Source organism: Cyprinodon tularosa, unplaced genomic scaffold (assembly GCF_016077235.1).
Source record: "Cyprinodon tularosa strain WSP-4 unplaced genomic scaffold, ASM1607723v1 ctg674, whole genome shotgun sequence".
Lineage (NCBI taxonomy): Eukaryota > Metazoa > Chordata > Actinopteri > Cyprinodontiformes > Cyprinodontidae > Cyprinodon > Cyprinodon tularosa.
The window spans coordinates 736684-757859 of record NW_024039423.1 but is presented as its reverse complement, the minus strand read 5'-3'; the positions used below and the strand labels follow the sequence as shown (position 1 = coordinate 757859).

Here is a 21176-nt window from a genome sequence, read left to right as displayed (position 1 = left end):
CTTAGTATAAGGCATTGTCTAAGTCCGGTTCCCTCTCTATACACCTCCCAGAAATTGCATTATGGAGTTAAAGGCTGTTTTGAGAGTTCTCTTTTAATGCGGGCTTTCCATACCCTGTTAGGTTTTAAATCTAGTTTGATTATTTTGTGTAATTGTAGCATCATGCGATTCTTTACATTCCTGTGTTTTAGGGCTACTAGTAAAGCTGTTCCTCATTTCCATAGTTTTCAGTATTTCTACAGCTGTTTTCCATTCGCCCATTTACTGTGGATTATCCATTCATCAAAACGACCCTGTGTAAATAATCCCTGGTCAGTTACTCGATGCCAAATCCTCTGTTGCCTTTTTTTCCCGACCGATCAGGACAGGACAGAATAAGATACCTTGCACTTCACACATATGCTAAATCAAATTTATTATATGTATAATTTTGTGTCTAAGGGGTAAGAAGAAGCAAATCCTATTTAATCAAAACGTACCCCATTCACCTTCCTATACTTCATAACACATTTAATATTCCCAATTCCTATTTAACTCATGAATCCATACTGCTCCAAAAGTCAATTAAGTGAGCAAATAAATAAGTTTATGTACAAGTAAACAAACATATACACATTACCAACGGCCTACAAACATCTCCATTTAGACGGTTATTACTCATAGTCTAAACGGCCACAGCCATTGCAAAAAACATTTATACACCCACCTACAGTGACTAAAAGAATTGATGGTCACCCCCCTTCTTCATATTTAAAAAAAAAACTGGCACATGCTTGGAGATTGGTGTAATTTAACTGTGAGCTTGTGCTATTCTTTCATATTATTTATAAAAAAAAAAAAATGCAAATTCTTTTCTTGTTTGCTTGAACACTTTTTTTTTTTGGAAATTTTGGAAACTAGATAGCATTATATCCTCCCTCTCTGTTGATAAAAAATTTTTTGTATGCTGTCGGGTAGCTGTTTACTTTTAGCTTTATATATTAACTCTGAGGTTTGAAATTCCACTAGATCAGAGAATTTATGCAAGCAGGAATGAATGGATAATCGATTAGTGTGGTCATGATATCCAATCTTATGAGTTACCCTGATGGCTCTTTTCTGCAGTGTGCATATTGGTTTGAGTGATGTCCGTAAGTGTAACTACAGACTTCTACACAATAGCTCAGGTAGAGTAAAATTGGTGAACAATACATAATGTGTAATGCTTTACAGTTCAGAAAAGGTTTTTCTTTACCAAGAACTGCTTTGCTTCTAAATAATTTAGTCTGGACATATTTGATGTGGGGCTTCCAGCAGATCTTGTCATCAATAATCGCACCAAATCATTTTATTCCATTACTCGTCCCACCTCTACCTCATCAGTTCTAATTTACACATATATTTTTCCTTTATAATTTCCCAATAAGATGGGTTTAGTTTTCTCAAGGTTTAGTGATGATATGTTTTCTGTCAAACCATTCGTTTTCTGCTGTTTCCTCTCTGGTGTGACATGATCCAGGAGCTGCTCTATGCTCTCACTTGTACATAAAACATTTGTATCATATGCAAATAAAACAAACTTTAACACTTCTAAACCTTACATGTATGTAGAGAATAATAAATACCATTCCCAATACAGATCCATAAGGGAACCAGCAAGCAATGCGATTGATAATCACTAATTTTCACGAGTCCCTGTTACTTAAATAGCTCCTCATCCACTTTGAAACCACCATTATGCTATAATTTCCTTATTAATACATTGTGAACAATTGCAAAAATTGTTTTTTTTAGATCGACAAAAAGATTAATTGCAAACATATTTTTATCAACTGAACTACAGATTTTATCTAATAATTTCAGGACTGCCAAAACTATGAATCTCTGTAACGTAAATCAATACTTACTTTTAGGAATTTGTTTATTGTTAAAATTGTCTATTCTGTGGGAAAAATGTGTTTATGTCCAGTTTTGTATAAAAGCAAGATTTCTGCAGTTTTCATTTAGTTTAAAATATATACCCATTTGTAAAGAGAGGTGAAGATGTCAGTCAGTGGTTAAACAGCTGTATCAGTAAGCAATATGGATGTCATCACTGTCAGTGAAGCTTTAATTTTTTAATTTGTTAACAACTGCTATGATTTCTCACCCTTTCACTGCTGTGAGAAACACTAAGTTTGCTTTCCTTTTTTTTTTTTTTTTTACTATGTGAAAATATATAATTATTGAGGGGATGTAGTAAAAATTCTCTTTGAGTGACATTAAGTGTGCTCTGTTTATATACTCATCAGTATACAACACTGTTCTTACTGCTGAATATACGCCACGCAGTAATTGGTGGCAGATGACCCTTAGAGCTGCTAATATGTTTGCCATTGGACTCAAGTTAAAGCTTTATGATTGATGGTTGAATAACATGAGAAAAAAAATGCAAATTCTCTGTTTTATAATGCATCTTTGTGGCATCTTTGTTTTTAATCTGGCTCTGACTTCTTTACATCAACACACCACTTTCCAACTACCATCTCTAGTCCCACATAGTGTTTCTCTTTCTGTTTGTTTGCCATTGTTATTACTCTTCTCTTCATCATGCTTGATTATGTGGCAGCAATTGTTCTTATAATAAGCTTCCTCATCTGTTTTCAAATCTATACCTTCTGCCTCTCAGATAATTTCTACTCTTTTCAACATTTTGTCTCCTGATTTCGACTCATCCTGAAATTAGCTATTCTAAGACCTTCTGTTCCCAGTGCAGCTTGTTTTGCTGCCATTTTCACACCCTGCCCTGCTCCATCCTCTGTTGCTCTCCCTCTCTCTCTCTCTTTGCCATGTTTGTGGCCTTTCGCTCTGTGCACATCTAATGGCTCGGGTGTAATCCACTGGCTAATCTGCTGACAGCCTGTGTGACAAGGCATTAGCTTTGTGTCACTGCCTACCATGCTGCTTCTCAGCATGTGTGCATGAGGACGACGAGTCAAAAAAGATAAAGAAGTCTATGAATGTTGAGGCATCAGTTTGCATGCCAAACATATTTGTGCATATGTTAACATGTGTGATAGGCTGTGAGTAATAGCCTCTGATTTCTCTGCTTAATGTTTAGCCAGAAGCGTAAAATTGATACTATAACTACTCAGTTTTATATGACCTTTTGCCTTTCCATTTTTTCCACTATTTATGTCTAGTGCTGTTCTTTAACACTGAGTTGGGGAATAGCACTTTTAATAGAATGCCAAGTCAGACCACAGTGGATGCTACAGTAAGACACAGGTCAAGGTTGGATGCAAGCCACCCAACCTTGTCAAATGGGACTCAGTTTGTATACAAATATTAGATTTCTCTTTTATTATTTTCACTTCAAGAGAATGGACACAATTGCATTTCTTTCAGATGTTGCTGTTTTACCTCATGTGGCTCAATTTTCCCCCAAAGATTTTTTATATTTGTTTTACCCTATTGGATGTGAGATCTTTTCCTCTTTTGTCCATAGTACACATATAAGGACACTTAAACATAAGTGTGATACAAATGACTGACTCAGTGCTTCTTAAAGGACAAAGTTTATTAAATTAATTTAAATGGCTAATAAAAACCTCTTTTAAAGTCAAGCAGCAAGCTGTTTTTAACAATTGAACCTGCAAGTGTTTGCGAAAATGTAAACTTTTATTTATGATGTAATTTTGATAATCGGTCCAAAGGTAGGTGTATAAAAAAAAGAATGTTGTAAAAAATATAATTTTTGCCCTCACTCTTTGCCGAGTAAAGTCTCCCAAGGAAGCCACACTGGGGAGAACAGGCCCCAAACTTCATGGCTAAATGGACTAGATTGTTCTAAGTGGACCGCAAGACTGTCCAGAAACAAATTTCTTTAAAAAACTGTCTGCAGCTTTCTCTCTGATTGTCATGCCTTTTGTTAAAAAGAGTTTGAGTTTATAATTAATCAGAGTGAGACATCCCGTTTTTGTTAGAGCTTTAAGGTAAATACGTTACGTAGTGAGTGCTCTCACGTCGAACATATCTTTGACGTATTTTTCTATTTTTTTCCCCTGGAAAATCCCGTTTCAGCAAGTTAGCTTCAGAAACGGTTCATGTTGAAGTGAAATGTTTTACAGGCTTCTGCCTCGGCAAATATTCGTCTTTGTGAGTATTGTTTTGCTCAGAAAACACTTGAATATGTGTTGAAATAATTTTTTTTGTAAAGTATGAGAAATGTCTCAGATAAATTTGTGTTTAAGTTAAGCTAAGTGTAGAATGTGCTGAGGATGTTCAGATCTGAATATTAGTCAGTGATTAGTTTTTTCTTCTGTGTATTTCAGTTACAACAATAAAAAAGGATATCAAAACCAGATTATTGAATAAAGATTCTTCCAGAATGCAAGAAAAGCAAGCCTTGTGAGGAGAACTTTTTTTTATGTTGTTCGCTGGCTGTCTAACTTCATATGGTCACGTGTTGTGAGGACAGCACAGTAAAAAGACGACATACACTGCGGGCTTAAGCATACAGAGCAACATTTAACAACATGAGTCTTCGCTCAGGAAAAAATTATTTGAAAGACTAAGCTGCTGATCAGCTACTTGACGCAGCTGGTGATGATCAACAAACGGAAGATGCCACTCAACAATGTACAACGCAGCAGCCGTCTCAACCATTGGACGCCATGTCGCAGGTCTCCAGAGCACCCACAAGAAGGTCTCAACGGACATCCTCATCGTCAACAGGTTCCTCAGCCGCACGGGCCTACGCCAAAGCTCAAGCAGCGCGAGCTCAACTAGCCTATGCCAAACAGGAAGCCAGCATGATGAAACAAAGAGCCGAATTGGACACACATCTCCATATCCTTCAGTGAGAAAAAGCCATTGCAGCAGCTGAAGCAGAGGCCACAGCTTATGAAGAAACAGAGAATCAGAGCGGGGAGCTCCACAAAGGACTTTGTGTGGAAGCTGAGCCCTTTACCCCTGTGCAGCGTACCAGGGAGTATGTTAAACAACAATCTCAACTGTTATTTTCAGACAACCAGCAGGATCCAGTACCCCCTCCTGACAGAGATGTCACTGCAATAGATACACAAGACATTTCACAGGTAAACAATCCTATGAACACTCAAACAAATCCACCATCAGGAAACAGGATGATGAAGCAGGAGCCAGTACTTAATACATGTGGCACAAACGATGCAAAGGATTTTGCAAAGTACCTCATCCGTAAAGAGCTAGTAAGCACGAGCCTCATGCATTTTGACGATAAACCCGAAAACTATTGGGCATGGAAAACCTCGTTTATTGATGCCACCAGAGAATTAAATCTGTCTCCCAGAGAGGAATTAGATCTGTTAGCAAAGTATTTGGGACCAAAATCATCTGAACAGGCAAAACGGATTCGTGCTGTACACATCCTTAATCCGGCTGCAGGTTCTGTGATGGTCTGGCAACGCCTTGAAGAGTGCTATGGTTCACCTGAGGTAATTGAGGATGCACTCTTAAAAAAGGTAGAGGACTTCCCAAAGCTAACAAATAAAGACAGTGTTAGACTGCAAGAGCTTAGTGACGTCTTAATGGAACTTCAGTGTGCTAAGCAAGATGGTGCCCTGCCAGGGCTAGCATACCTAGACACAGCCCAAGGAGTCAAACAAATAGTTGAGAAACTACCCTTTAATTTGCAAGAAAGATGGACAACTGTAGGAACACAATACAAGGAGACCCATGGAGTGTCGTTTCCCCCTTTTTCAGTTTTTACACAGTTTGTTCAGCATCAGGCGAAAATGAAAAATGACCCCAGTTTCATGTTCAGTCCAAATAGCCAGGTTCCATCTCATGCAGAAAAACTGAGACCATATAGTCGCAAACCTACTGTGTCAGCTCATAAAACTGATATCACAGTTGAGCCTAATCAAAGTAGTCCAAAACAATTGGAGGAACCAGACCGACAGTGTCCGATCCACAAAAAACCACCACTTTTTAGATGCAAACCTATTGAGGAAAGACAGGCATACCTGAAAGAGCATCACATCTGTTACAGGTGCTGTGGGTCAGTGAGACACATGGCAAAAGACTGCAAAGCAACAGTTAGATGCACAGAGTGCGACAGCGCAAAACACTTATCTGCGATGCACCCTAGTTATCCCCCCGCACCAGAGAGCACTGCACGTGAACATAATGTACATGATGAGCAACATGAGAGTTTACCTTCAGGCTCTCTTTCAGTTGTTTCAAAGTGTACAGAAATATGTAGCCAAAGGACTACCCATGTTCATGTTCTAAGATAAGCTTAATCAAAGTATACCCTGCCGGGCAGAGAGAGAAGGCCATTAAAATGTATGCAGTGATAGACGAACAGTCCAACAGGTCGTTGGCTAAGTCAGAGTTTTTTAACCTTTTCGATATCAGAGCCACACCTGTGCCTTACACATTAAAGACATGCGCTGGAAATGTACAAGTATCAGGAAGGAGAGCTGTAAATTTCTTCATTGAGTCTGTAGATGGAAAAGTCAACATTCAGTTACCACCACTAATAGAATGTGACTCTGTTCCAGACGACAGAACAGAGATACCCTCCCCTGAGATCGCACAGCATCACCCACATCTCTTCCCAGTTGCAGATAAAATTCCACCTGTTGATCACCAGGCTCCTATCCTTTTACTCCTGGGTAGGGACATTCTCAGGGTCCATAAGGTACGTGAGCAAATCAACGGGCCAAACAATGCTCCTTACGCCCAAAGACTAGACTTGGGTTGGGTTATCGTGGGAGAGGTGTGTTCAGGAAAAACGCATGGTCCACCAGAGGTCAACGTTTACAAAAACACACACATTAGATAATGGTCGTGTGTCCTACTTTCAGCCTTGCCCAAACATAATTCATGTTAAAGAGAATTATGGGGTTGTGTTAGACAACGTCTGTGACACAGATGACTTAGGGCACGCTGTGTTTGCTAGGTCTCAATGTGATGATAAACGAGCTTTATCGATCGAAGACAAAGCTTTCCTAAAAATTATGGACAGAGAAGTCTACCAAAATGAAGAGAACAGTTGGGTTGCACCTTTACCCTTTCGTTCAGAGAGGAGAAAACTCCAGAATAACAGAGAACAAGCTCTAAAGCGTCTCTCTACACTGAAAAAGACATTGGCAAAGAGGCCAGAGATGAAGGCTCACTATGTCCAGTTCATGCAAAAAATGTTGGACAATGGCCAAGCGGAATTAGCTCTGCCCGTCACGGTAGATAAAGAACTGTGGTATCTGCCTACATTCGGGGTATACCACCCTCAGAAACCAGAACAAATCCGGGTTGTGTTTGACTCGAGTGCAGAGTGTGACAGGGTTTCCCTTAACCAAGTGCTTCTTAGTGGACCCGATTTGAACAACTCTCTGTTAGGAGTGCTGCTACGGTTTCGTAAAGAGCCAATAGCCCTGACAGCCGATATACAGCAAATGTTTTACTGCTTTGTTGTTCGAGAGGACCATAGAGATTATTTGCGCTATTTGTGGTTCGAGGACAATGACATTACAAAAAAGATACTAGAGTTTAGAATGAAAGTTCACGTATTTGGAAACAGCCCGTCTCCTGCTGTTGCCATTTACTGTATGAGACGAGCGGCACGACAGGGTGAACGAGAACATGGCTCTGATGCGCGTCAGTTTGTTGAGCGTCAATTTTATGTTGATGATGGTCTCACATCTGTTGCCACTCCACAAGATGCTATTGACCTACTTAAGAGAACTCAAAACATGTTGGCGGAGTCAAACCTACGCCTTCATAAGATAGCATCAAACTGCAGTCAAGTTATGGAAGCCTTCCCTTCAGAGGAGCATGCAAAAGACTTAAAACATTTAGATCTAGGAGTAGATCCTCTTCCAGTTCAGAGAACCCTAGGACTCTGCTGGAACCTACAAGCTGATAGCTTTACTTACCGTGTGTCAGCTGAGACCAAACCATTCACACGCAGGGGACTACTGTCAGTGATAAATAGCCTCTATGACCCATTGGGGCTGGTTTCCCCAGTCATAATGCAGGGCAAAGCATTACTAAGGGATCTCTCATCTGAAGTTAAGGATTGGGACGAACCGTTACCCCCCAACAAACAGGAAACGTGGGACACGTGGAAAAAGTCATTGCAAGCCCTTGAAAACCTCCAAATACCAAGATGCTACTGCTCAGGTACATTAAGCATAAGTAAGATAAAAGAGCTCTGCATTTTCTCTGATGCCTCTACCGTGGCTATAGGCGCAGTAGCTTATTTGCGAACAGCTAGTGATGAAGGACGCAGCCATGTCGGCTTTGTAATGGGAAAGTCCAAGCTTTCACCTCGTCCAGCACATACAGTACCGCGCCTAGAACTTTGTGCTGCTGTGCTTGCAGTGGAGATGTTCGAGCTTATTAGGGATGAGCTAGACATCAAAGTGGACTGTGTGAAGTTATACACAGATAGCAAGATTGTGTTGGGATATATACACAACACTTCCAAACGCTTCTACATGTATGTTGCCAACAGGGTTACACGTATTAGAGCATCCACACAACCAAACCAGTGGCATTATATACCAACAGAGCTGAACCCAGCTGACCAAGCTACTAGGTTTGTCCCGGCAGCTGACCTGCAGAACACTTCCTGGTTCTCAGGTCCACCATTTTTGTATCATGACACAGAACCACCCAAAACCGGTCCTTTCACCCTCATTGATCCTGAGAAAGACAAAGAGATACATCCAGAAGTGAAAGTGCTAAAAACTACAGTGTTGGAGTCACATCTAGGTTCTCAGCGCTTTCAGAGGTTCTCTAGCTGGACCACGCTGTGCAGAGTTTTAGCTAGGCTCATTCATGTCATCTCATCCTTTAAACAGAGGAAAATTGGATGGAACAGTTTCAGGGAGACTCCAAGCATCCAAGAACTCACAAAAGCCAAAGTAGTTATCATACGGGCTGTCCAGCAAGATGCCTATGAAGAGACAATTAAAACGCTGAAAGAAGTTAAACAGAAAAATGTGAAACTTGACACACTCAGAAAGCTCAACCCTTTAGTTGACAAAGACAACCTCTTAAGAGTTGGGGGACGTCTCTCCTCAGCCGATCTCACTGAGAATGAAAAGCACCCTCCCATTATCCCATCCTCCAGTCATATTGCTACACAGCTAGCAAGACACTTTCACGAACAAGTGTCTCATCAAGGGAGACACATAACTGAGGGAGCTATCCGAGGTGCAGGGTTTTGGATAATCGGAGCAAAACGCCTTGTGTCGTCTGTCATTCATAAGTGTGTTACTTGTCGAAAATTGCGAGGCAAAATGCAGGTTCAGAAAATGGCAGATTTGCCCGCTGACCGACTCACTCCTGAACCACCTTTTACATCTGTCGGTTTGGATGTGTTTGGACCATGGACAATCGTAACTCGTAGGACAAGAGGTGGCTGCTCTCAAAGTAAACGCTGGGCCATTTTGTTCACGTGCATGTCAACCAGAGCCGTGCACAATGAACTGATAGAGACTATGTCTACTGACAGTTTTATAAATGCACTGAGAAGGTTCTTCGCCATTCGTGGCCCAGCCAAGGTTCTACGCTCAGACAGAGGTACGAATTTTACAGGAGCTTGTAAGGAGCTTAACCTTGAGAAAGAAAGCTCAGCAGTAGGAAAGTACTTGCAAGAAAGAGGTTGCAGTTGGATTTTCAACCCGCCTCATGCGTCGCATATGGGAGGGTCATGGGAGCGCCTTATAGGAATTGCAAGGCGCATTCTGGATGCAATGCTGTCACAAACTGAATCAACGCGTCTCACTCACGAAGTCTTAAACACCTTTATGGCTGAAGTGATGGCAATTATTAATGGAAGACCCCTGGTTCCTATATCCACAGACCCTGATTGTCCTGTAGTACTCACCCAGCAATGTTGATAACACAAAAGGTGAGTGCTGTTTCTGCTCCATCTGGAACTTTTCCACATGTCAGTTGTTTGGGAAACAGTGGAAGCATGTCCAGCACCTTGCTGATACTTTTTGGAAAAGGTGGAGAGGAGAATATTTGCCCACCTTGCAAAGTCGTCCAAAGTGGACTGAAAACAGACCCAATGTTAGAGAAGGAGATGTGGTCCTACTGAAAGATCCTCAGGCAAGCAGGAATGAATGGCCCATGGGAATAATAACAAAAACCTTTCCCAGCAGGGACACAAAGGTCCGCAAAGTGGAACTGAGGGTAGTACAAAATGGGACTGTGAAGATATTTCTAAGACCAATATCTGAAGTCATTGTTTTGTTTTCTGAGACTGAGTGACTACTGCATCATCTGTTGCTAAAGAGATGAGTTTTTTTTATTTCTTATGATGTCTGTTGTGACATAATGTGATTACGTCAAGCGGGGAGTGTCATGCCTTTTGTTAAAAAGAGTTTGAGTTTATAATTAATCAGAGTGAGACATCCCGTTTTTGTTAGAGCTTTAAGGTAAATACGTTAGGTAGTGAGTGCTCTCACGTCGAACATATCTTTGACGTATTTTTCTATTTTTTTTCCCTGGAAAATCCCGTTTCAGCAAGTTAGCTTCAGAAACGGTTCATGTTGAAGTGAAATGTTCTACAGGCTTCTGCCTCGGCAAATATTCGTCTTTGTGAGTATTGTTTTGCTCAGAAAACACTTGAATATGTGTTGAAATAATTTTTTTTGTAAAGTATGAGAAATGTCTCAGATAAATTTGTGTTTAAGTTAAGCTAAGTGTAGAATGTGCTGAGGATGTTCAGATCTGAATATTAGTCAGTGATTAGTTTTTTCTTCTGTGTATTTCAGTTACAACAATAAAAAAGGATATCAAAACCAGATTATTGAATAAAGATTCTTCCAGAATGCAAGAAAAGCAAGCCTTGTGAGGAGAACTTTTTTTTATGTTGTTCGCTGGCTGTCTAACTTCATATGGTCACGTGTTGTGAGGACAGCACACTGATTAACAGGAATAACTTGGAGCCAGAAGTTTCAGATTTGTTGAACCTGCAGCCGTTGCAGGTCTGGCAAAGGCTAGGAAAAGTGTTTCCAGCCATACATATTGGGTTTCGAGTCAACTATAGTCTTTCCTTAGCTCTCTACTGTGCAGATATGTTTATATCTAAAGGAAACATTCCAGGACATTACAACTTTTTTTATGCTATTTTGTACTGTGTACCCTCTATTTCCGGTTGTTTTTTTTATCTTTAATCGCATCTTGCTTTAATTCTGCTCTTTGTACTCTATATAAGCTACTGGAAACAGAATTTCTCTGAAGAAGTAATCCCAAGGGATAAATAGATTTTGATCTAAGTCTATGTCTTTAAACCCCCTGCAATAATAGTTTCAACCCATTATGATTGCCTCAAGGATAATCACAGAAAGTTGGAAAATAATTATCAAAATTTATTTCGTGTCGTGGGTCAACCCCTGGGCCTCTTCCAGTTGGAATGTGCTTTGAACACAGCACAAGTGGAACGACAACAGGGAAATCCAAAAATGTGGTCTGAGCCATATCCGACAGAGTCTGATCAATGTGGACAAGAAGTGCCTCTACTCCAAGCATCTCCCGGTCAACCAAGCTATTCTTTATATCTCTGATGGAGTACCCAAACACACTGTGTGAAAGGCGTATTTCAGTTGCTTGTATTTAAGAATTAGAAAACAAATTATGATTTATTGCCAAGTAGGTTTGCACTTACAAGGAATTTGACCTGGTGTTGAAGGTGCAGACAATTTAGATAAATATACCAAATACAGAATCCATACCTATATACAATATAAAACATGCAGTATACTATATACAATATATAGTATATAGCCATATACTAAATACAAAGTGGATGTGTGTTAATGTAATGCAGCAGGTCTGGAGATGCTACGTTAGTATAGCCTTGAGCCTTGTCTTTTCACCTAACTCTTTCCTTACTAAAACAGACCAGTGCAGTGTCCAGGTTATAACATCAAATGCACCGATCCATTTATCAGTCTCCATTCTCCCCATATTTGTGAACCAGGCCTCAAGATACTTAAACTTCTTTATTTAAGGCAGGAGCTCTCTTTCAAACTTAAGGGGACAAGCCACCTTTTTCCATTGGAGAACCATGGACTCAGAATTGGAGGAGCTGATTGTCATCCATCAAGCTCTGCTGCAAACCACTCCCAGTACATGCTGGGGTTCTTGGAAGAATGGAGCCCTGAGAACCACAGCATCCACGTCATCTACAGAAAGCTGGGAGGAAATCTGCTGGTCAACAAACCAAACCCCCTCCAGGCCTTGGCTGTGCCTAAAAAACTTGTCCATAACGGTTACAAACAGATGTTTTATTTACCCCTTGGTAAATAAATTTGCATTGCAACTTGGTTTAAATAAATCCCAATTAAGCTAAATTAGTTTAACACCTAATTTGATCTCATTCCAAAACTTAAGAAAAACTTAGATTGTGAAAAATAAAATCCAAGCCAAACCGTGATATCATTCCATGATTTTAATGAATATGTTTTTTTTTTAACCATTTCCAAATACTTCTGTAAGGACATTGTTGTTGTTCAGGTTACTTTAATATCATTAGTTTAAATTATTTTTGTTATTAAAGTGGTGGACTTTTAATGGAAGTTCTGAATTTATTACATATAAGTACATAGTTAACTGTTTGACCATAATTTGAGCTGTATCATTTTTCATTTGTTGACCTAATAGAAAGTAACAGAATGGAACATCAGAGTCTGAAAATTTATTATTATTGCTAATATTTAATTTCTTATAATTTAGATATTTTAATGACAGAGGATTGCAGAAAAATAACAATGAAAAATAATGTGCTCCAGAAATTTGGAATAATACTGAAGTTCAATATGAAATGAGTTTCAGATCTTTCAAAACTTCTAAGTGGACCACAAGTTCCATTTCTATGCACTCAGTACTTGTTTAGAGATCATTTGCAATGAATGACTGCTTTCGGTGCAGTATCGGTAGCATAGAGACCAGCCGCCTCTGGCACTACAAATGTGTAATCACAGCCCAGTTTGTTCTGATAATGTCCCTTAGTTCATCTAGATCGTTGGGTTCAGTGGCTCTCATGTTTGACAATACTCCATAGATTCTCTATGGAGCAAAGATCAGACCGGTTTGCTGGTCAGTCACTCAGAGGACCACCATGGTCACCGAGCCAGATTTGAGTACCTTTAGCAGTTTGTGGAGATGCCAAGTGCTGTTGGAAAGGGACATCAGCATTTTCATAAAAGTGGTCAGCAAAAGGAAGCATGAAGTGCTCTAAACACTAGCTGATAGATGGCTGTGCTGACAGGTATAAGAAAATGATCTAATTAATAACTGTTGTCATTGCAATAATGCACTTTAGTTATATATAATTTAACAAAGCACATTATCAGAAATCAAAGTGACTTCTGAAAAGGCAAACTGTTACTGGAAATGTCTGCTTCTGGCAGTTAGACAGCAAGGGCTGAGATAAAGGGATCCAAAGATCTTTAAAGTTATTAGTCTTCGCATTGATTATGAACCTTCTGAGCCAGACTAAGAGACCATGTAGTGGCTCAGGAAACATTTGCAGGTGTTTCGAGTTAATAAGCTGATCACGGTGAGGGACCGGCACATTTTCAATATTCAACTTTTTCAGAATATTCATTTTCTGGGACAGTATTTATTTATCAATATTAGGTATTGAAATGTATTTTACTCTGTGTATAAAATCTCCATTATAAAATGGCAAAACTATTGACAAAACATAACTTTTCCACAATAATCCCTTTTCTTGAAATCTACCTACACTAGTCTCTTCTTTGAAATCTGCTGTTGTGCCAATTAAAGTTGCTTGTTCAGCAAAAGCAATTCTAGTGCTAAATGTTCTTACTACTTGATTGGTACCATCCATGAAAGTAAAGATTATAGCAACAAACACACAGCAAAAACCCTGGGACCAACTATTTAGATTGCTCTGAGGAAATCAACTCCTACCATTAGGAGCTAGGGGTGGTCTAATAAAGGCAAGCAAGCCACAAAAGTGTAATGGTTAAACATAGCGAATTAGTATATCTTTGAGTCTGCTTCATTCAAATTAAAGCAATAAAGGATAGTTAAGGTTATAACTAAAACTATTTCGGTTAGCAGCTCTTATTGTAAAAGTAGATTGATAGTAACTAATGCAACACAATATATACATTTGCACTTATCATCACATAATCTGTGTAAATGCAATGGCCTGCATAGAAGGCACATTTGATAGGCATTTATATGTCTCACGCATTTGGTGATTTGATTGAGTTTCCCCAGCTTAGGATGCCCACAGCTGCTAAAGATTCAGTTTGCAGAGAGGGTAAGTATAGATTGCAGAAAACATACAACACCAGTAATATTTCTATATTTAGAAATGATTCTGCAATATCATATTTGTCTTATCTTGAACAGCCCTGGTACTTTTTATATAATTCTTACAGCTGTATTAGTCCTAAAAGGGTCTAAAAGGGTTTAAATTTGTAAGGGTATTAACAATTTTTGAAATATTAAATCAACTGCTTCTTATCAGCAGCAGTGATTTTTCTAGTTAACCTTTAAAATACCTGTGATAAATTTTATTTCACTTTAATTTCACATAAAAAAAAGATATATATTTTTATTACGTCCTTATTTGAATAATAGGCATTTGAATGCCTATTTAGTGTGTGTTCCTGCCCCTGTGCAGCAGCACATCAGCCAAATAGGTGTTCATTTTCCTCTATGCCCATATTTTTCAGTTTTAGCTTCTGTCCCTTTCACTATCTTCACCTGAGCGATCCTGTTATCACAGCTGACCCCTCGCTAGATCTGTCGACAGCCAAAGAGATTACACCGAAAGCTGCGAAACACACCAAGCTGGCCGTTTGAAGAGGGAGGCAGAGAGATTGCCTGATCCCCTCACACTGATAAAGTAGCCAGGGCTTTGAGGATTCAACAAGATCCCAGTGGGAATGGGTGTAGTTGTGGGTTGGTGGTTTTGCAATAGTCGACTTAAAGTCCACTTCTAATCACTGGGATTTTCAGAGGGGATAAGAGGAAAGAGAATGGATGTTTGGTTTGGACTGGAATTAGGCCCTGATGGAGTTGCAGATAAGACTGCCAAGCTTTGATAATGCAGTTTGTTTTGAGAGCTTGTGAGTGGCATATTTGGTCAAATATGCTGTTCAGCTTGGGGCAAGATTAATGCGTCGTGATTCAATAGCAGCTTGTAATTGATTTGCCTTCCCGGTTGTTCTTCAAAGACATAGAGGTAATAAACTTGCTTCACATGGTGTCTTACAAAGGTACTCATGTTTTTCAATCTTATATAAACTTTAGTTGAATTTACCAGAATTGTATGATTAGCCCTAACACATTAGCCCCTAAATAAATTTGATGAATAAACAAGCAGTCAGGTGAAACAATCTGTTGATATAACCTTTATTAATGCAAACCTCAGACCTTGTGAAAGAGTGGAAATAATGTAATAATAATAATAATGTAATACCAACTATGCAAATAGTCATGAACACACCATCTTGATTGGGAGGCATGAAAGTGGCATGATCATACTTGGGGAATGCTTATCTTCAGAAAAGACAGGAAAGCTACACAGAAATCAAGGGAAGATAGATTGAGATAGAAACATATTGGAAAAATAAACAAGCCTATAAGAGAAATGCTTTTAAAACTTTTCAAACAAAGTCAAAATGGTTATAGTCGTTGCATCCTGGCTACACACTTCTTGCTCAGACAACTGTGCATCTTGTTTTTCATTAATCTTAAAGACTTTTATCTTTTTTTAATTTTCCAATTTTTTTTTTATGTGAACAAGTTGGAATGTTTTATTGGCCTATCAGACAGCTTTATAAACAATAAAAAATAAACTTATCATTTAGCCAACAATTATTTTAAAACATTGGTAAAGCATGTTATCTTCTAAAAAAAACTGGTAGTTAATAGGGGCGAAGTGATCTCCACACCTTGCCATGCTTAGTTCTGTCTCCATGGAAACACCACTTCATTGATGTGTATCAAGAAATTAGTCTGTCACATCAATAGTAACCTAGAAAAAAAAAGTTAATGAAAATTATTTCAGAACAATTAGGAAGACTTGACCTCGGCTTTTTTACTGCATAAGATGAGAGCCGAGGTTCACCTTCTTGCTGGATATGACCCTGGAACACAAAACCAGTGCTGCAATTGAGTAGTTTAGATGAAGCCATATTTATCGCTCAGAATGTCAAAAAAAAAAGTCTTAATCTAAATCCAATTACAAATCAATGACAGTTTTTCCCCCTTTTAGTAGCTACAAATACCATTTACAAAAATCCCAGAAAGTATGTCAAAACCCTCAAAGAACAGTGTATTCCTTCATATATAACTCCATGCACTCTGATTTTAAACGTTACCTCACAGGGCGGATATTTCTGCCATCCAAGACAGAAAACAGTGCAATCATTATTGATTCATACACCATAAAAGCCAAGCAGGGTGAGACAGACTCTTATGAAACACAGCTTGCCAAAACGTACTGTCAGAGACTGAGGTTTGATGGCTCACTCATCCATGGCATCATGTTGTCTTCACCAGCTGTTGTTTTCACACAGCAGGGAAGAATTCCTTTCTGTCAAAGACACAGCTATCAACTGAAGAGACTTGACAGCAACACTCCATTAGTCCCTTTTTTCTGATTGTTTTCTAATAGGAGCCACTGGTGAAGTGTCTGCAAATGGCAAATGATGGAACACCAGTCCTGAATTATAAATAATCTAGAAGAGTGCACCCCAAATGATATGTGTTGATGGAATAGCTCTGAACCTCAGGGTCTTAGACTAATTTCACGGCAGCCAAAACTGTTATTGACATACTTGGTAAAGAGGTCTTTAAGACAAGTTTAGCATCTCTCTGTTCATATATGGAGCCTAGGCGGAAGTTCACCTGAAGAAACTCATTGCTTTCCTTCATCCACCTGCCACACAGCTAATCAGCTTTGAGCCACACCTCCACGAAAGCCAATCAGCATCCAAAGTTCATCTTAAAAGGCCTCTGATACGCACCTGTCTGCTCCTGTGCGCAGGCGGCAGATGCGCTGAAGGACTTAATTCAGATGACACCATTTCAACCCACCTCCATCCTCTCCTCCACCATCGTAGCTATAGTTTCTTAGCGTCATTCCTCCCAGACTCTTACTGCGCTCCCTGTCTTATCTTAACCGGTCTGGCAGAAGACCGCCATGTTGAGCCTGGTTCTGCCAGACGATTCTTCCCAATGGGGACTTTTTCCTCTCCACTGTCGCTCCATGCTGGCTCATCATGGATAGGTTCTTTCAACCTGTGTTATCCAAACTGGACTTCCATCTTCCAGGTCCCTGAGTGAAGCTCTAGTATCAGCTCATGCAATCCACTGGATCTCCCCATAGAGCTCAGCAGACCGTCTCGCTAACCAGCCGTCTACAGACTGACCAACTTCATCTATCTCCACTCCACCAGCAGTTTCCGGGGGAAACAGGCATATTCTTTGCTCCTGTTCATGCATATCTACCAAAATTAAGTGTATGTTTCCTGCCGAGGTCCGAGCACCAAAGACCAAGCAATTGTATCAATACAATTCTCCTAATTGTCTTTTCTTTTCGTGTGAGTTTTTCAGATTGAAATGTCATTTGGATCAATGATGAAGCTGAGACTAAATGTTGATATCCCATGTAAATTCAAGTAAAACTAAAATAACACAGGGAATATTATTTGATTGAATCCTTATTAGAAAAGCCTGTGGTGCTAATAACTACGTCAAGCTTTACAAGCTTTGACATACTGTAATGTTGTAGTGGTCTCTACTACAGTTGCTTATCTATAGTTGTTTCCATTTGGTTGAATTTAGGTTGAGTCATGGTCAGTTTGGCAGCTGTGTATGGGTTACCTCCACTTCTGCTATGCCACTGCTCTACTACCTCTTTTGAAAGATACATTTGTTTTAGGCTTATTGTTTATTTTACACATATCAGATGGTGCTCATAATACTAAAAAAGGTGCTATCATATGCAAGTATTTACATTTTTTTCTTGTTTTTGCTTTTTTGTAATTGTGATGTATCTTGATTTCAAGGGGCTGCAGCAAGATTAAGACATATAAGTGCACACTCCTGGGAAGCAGTGAAAGCAACTGCCTCCATTGATCTGCCCTTAATTACAGGAGTCAATAGAATATATGGCTTTCAGGATTGCCAGAAGCCCCTTATACGGCAGACTGAGTGAAGCAATCAGTCCTAATGACAAATGATCATATGATATACTGCTCTGTCAATCAGAACCAGAACAGAACAAACAGGGAAGGAACCAAACTAATTTGGAGCAAGAGATTACCAAGCAATGTTGTCAGAGAGCTGTTATTTTGTACACTGTTTGCACAAAATGTGATGGAATGTCTTTAAATGTGGTATAATTTACCTCGTGTTTGTAGAAAAAGTCAGTGTAAATGAAAACAATGTCTTTCAGGATGTGTAGCATCCGTTTTTTCAGATCTCTTTTATTGGAATAAAATGGGGAGCCATAGTCCATAATCATTATAACCAACTCAGTCAAAATTGACCATTATATAACATAACATGGGTAGATTGCAAAATTCTACCGAAAATACAAACGTGGGATTGTTTAGGCTGATAGTAAGAGCCGGGTCAAGGTACTAGCATTTGGATCATTGTAATTAAAACATAAATTGGAGGTATTGAACGGTATGCAGTCTCCAGCACGGGAGTCAAGGAAGCATCGATTCATTCAAGCACTTGGAAACAATTGTTCTAATATGCACAGAGTAAAATATAGAATCCCTGTGAATAAAATCAATGGGAAACAAGCTGCCCAGATTTTCTCTACAGCAAACAGTGAATTACAATCAAGCAGGAAATTCTAGAGATACCAGCAGGTATAAGAGGCAGGGAAGGTATGAAAAGTGATCAAGCTGTTACAAACAATTCAGAAGCATTTTGCAGTGCTATCTAGAGCCACCATTACCATACAGTAGTTTAGGTATCAGCATAAGTCTGCCTTACAAAAAAAGGACATATTCTTATTTCATTGACCAATGTTCAAAATCACATAGTATTATCAGAGTAAGTCATACTACATTAATACCCCAAGAGACAGTAATCAATAACTCAAATATGCCTAGATAGTCTGTTTGCCTGCAAATTAAACAGAAACTAAAACATTCAACTCTGTTGAATTCTGTTTTTATAACATTTGATGTTTTGTACGATTTAAAAATGCAGGTGGAAGGAAATAAGTAAATAAATTAATGAATACTTTTATCATATTTAACCTGTTCCCCAATATATGTATACTGAGATAAAAGGTTATTTATCTAAAAAATTGACACCTTTATCCCAAATGCCAATTAGGTATACAAAATGGTACACCAAAGGTAAATGGCTACTATCTAAGAATTAACTTTCTTGTGTCTCCAAATCAGAAGGTTTAAAGTAAACTAGCTGGCAGAGACCAAGTGTTATATTAAGTGGAAATTTAAGTAAAAAGTAAAAAAAAAAGGTAAGCTATTGATTATGTCATTTACTGTTCGAAAGCTTATGTATAATAGAAATATGGCTGGAAAAAAACAGCTTTCAAAATAAAAGCTCAAAACCTCATCCCTCTCTTTAGTATCTGGGTTTGCGATTTTATGCTATGTTAAAACTTAGGTTATGAAATGGAAAGACCCAGAAACAGCATTGTGACCACCTGGTTCCTTCCATTCATTGAATATGGATAGTGCACTTCTAATATGTAAACTAATATTTATACTACACTCAAACCTAATGTTTGCGACTAATAAAATCTTTAACTGATGCAACCGTCATGTTGTGATGTCTGTGCTGCATGCAATGTGCAATTAATGTAAAAATATTATTGGTATGAAACTCGTGCCAGCAGTTCCTTTATGGTAGAATAGGGTCAGTTACAACAAAAGCAACTGTTAAAAAAAGCCAAAAGAACAAAAGAAGAAACGAAATGAAGGTCACTAAGTAGATATGGAGGCATAAGATGGAACAACAGATCATTTAGGCCAGTAAACCATTTTCTTCAGTATGGAAAGGTAAGCTTAAAAGCTTTAAAAGCACATTTTCAATTTTCTCAAACTTTTAAGCATGACTCATCCACCACCTCAGTCCAGGTAAAACACTTTTAGTAAGCACTTTTAGGAGTGCTTACTTTTGCAACTCACAGTACATTGGACAACGTGAAACAGCCCCCATTTTGCTAAGAATGCAACAACAAAATGAAAGTCTGCTAAAGCAGCAGCAACATGACCTTCCTTTTTCTTCTCTTGTTCCTACTAGAAGCAGAATTGTAAATATCTCTCACTTTGAAGTTTTTTAGTTTAGTCTTTACCAGTTTTTTGCCTTTCTAACTTCATAACGTTAATCCTTTGTGATGGAGTCATAGAGGCACAAAGATTGTGTGTGCCATGTGCTGTAACTGAAGGGGATTTTTCCTTGAAATGGCTCTGGGCTCGCACCTGAACCCTGTGTTTAACATGTATAAATTTACATATTTAAGCAAGCATAGATTTAAAGCAACAACCCTGCACAAACTATACAAAGCATGAAGTACAAATTGTAGTACTAAATATTTTACAAGTATAAATAATAAGCTAGCCTCAGACCTTGCTTCATAACCGTATAATCCCTAACTTTAATACATTTCTAATCAACAGCGCTTCACTGATGCAAGGGAACAAGGACTGAGAGTTAATGAATAAATATATATAAATGTAAGTACAGGGAGCAGAGCAGTTTGAGATGAGAACAGGCATGGAGACAGCAGCGGCTGAGCTAGAACGAGTGGGCTGGATGTGCAGGGAAAATTGGATAGGCAAACAACAGAGAGAGGGGAGAGGCAGGCAAGAGGAGATAGCGAGGTAGAGTGACAGTGGAATAGGAGAGGATAGAAAAAAGATGGGGATGAAGACGGGAGGGGAAATGGAGATCAGAAAGAGAAAGGTGGTGGAGGAAGAGCTGTTCCTCCCAGTCGTGGGCTCCATCCTCAAAGCAGCTTTCATCTGCCCTCACATGTTTACCTATAGCTGGAGAAAACCCTTTTCAAACCCTCCTTGCAGAAACAAACCATTAACAATACAGAAACTATGTATGCATTTTTTTAAAAAAAATGTTCCATTATCTGAAGCCCAATTTTCTTCCAAGGTGTTTAACTTAACCATAACCTATGAAAAAAATACTTTGTTTCCCTGTTTATTTCCCGATTG

General features: G+C 38.9%; 2 protein-coding genes across 3 annotated transcripts in view; one reads left to right on the top strand and one right to left on the bottom strand.

Moving 5' to 3' along the window:
* LOC119771469 (receptor-type tyrosine-protein phosphatase delta-like) overlaps positions 1-21176 on the bottom strand; it is a 601694-nt gene that overhangs the window by 223293 nt on the left and 357225 nt on the right. The gene's annotated exons all lie outside the window — the stretch shown is intronic.
* Positions 4598-10876, top strand: LOC119771484. Its single transcript, XM_038267511.1, is given in 7 exon segments — positions 4598-4819; positions 4941-5435; positions 6269-6646; positions 6756-9837; positions 9840-9902; positions 9905-10560; positions 10737-10876. Coding segments are annotated over 6 exon segments (4566 nt in total). The 3' UTR covers positions 10231-10560; positions 10737-10876.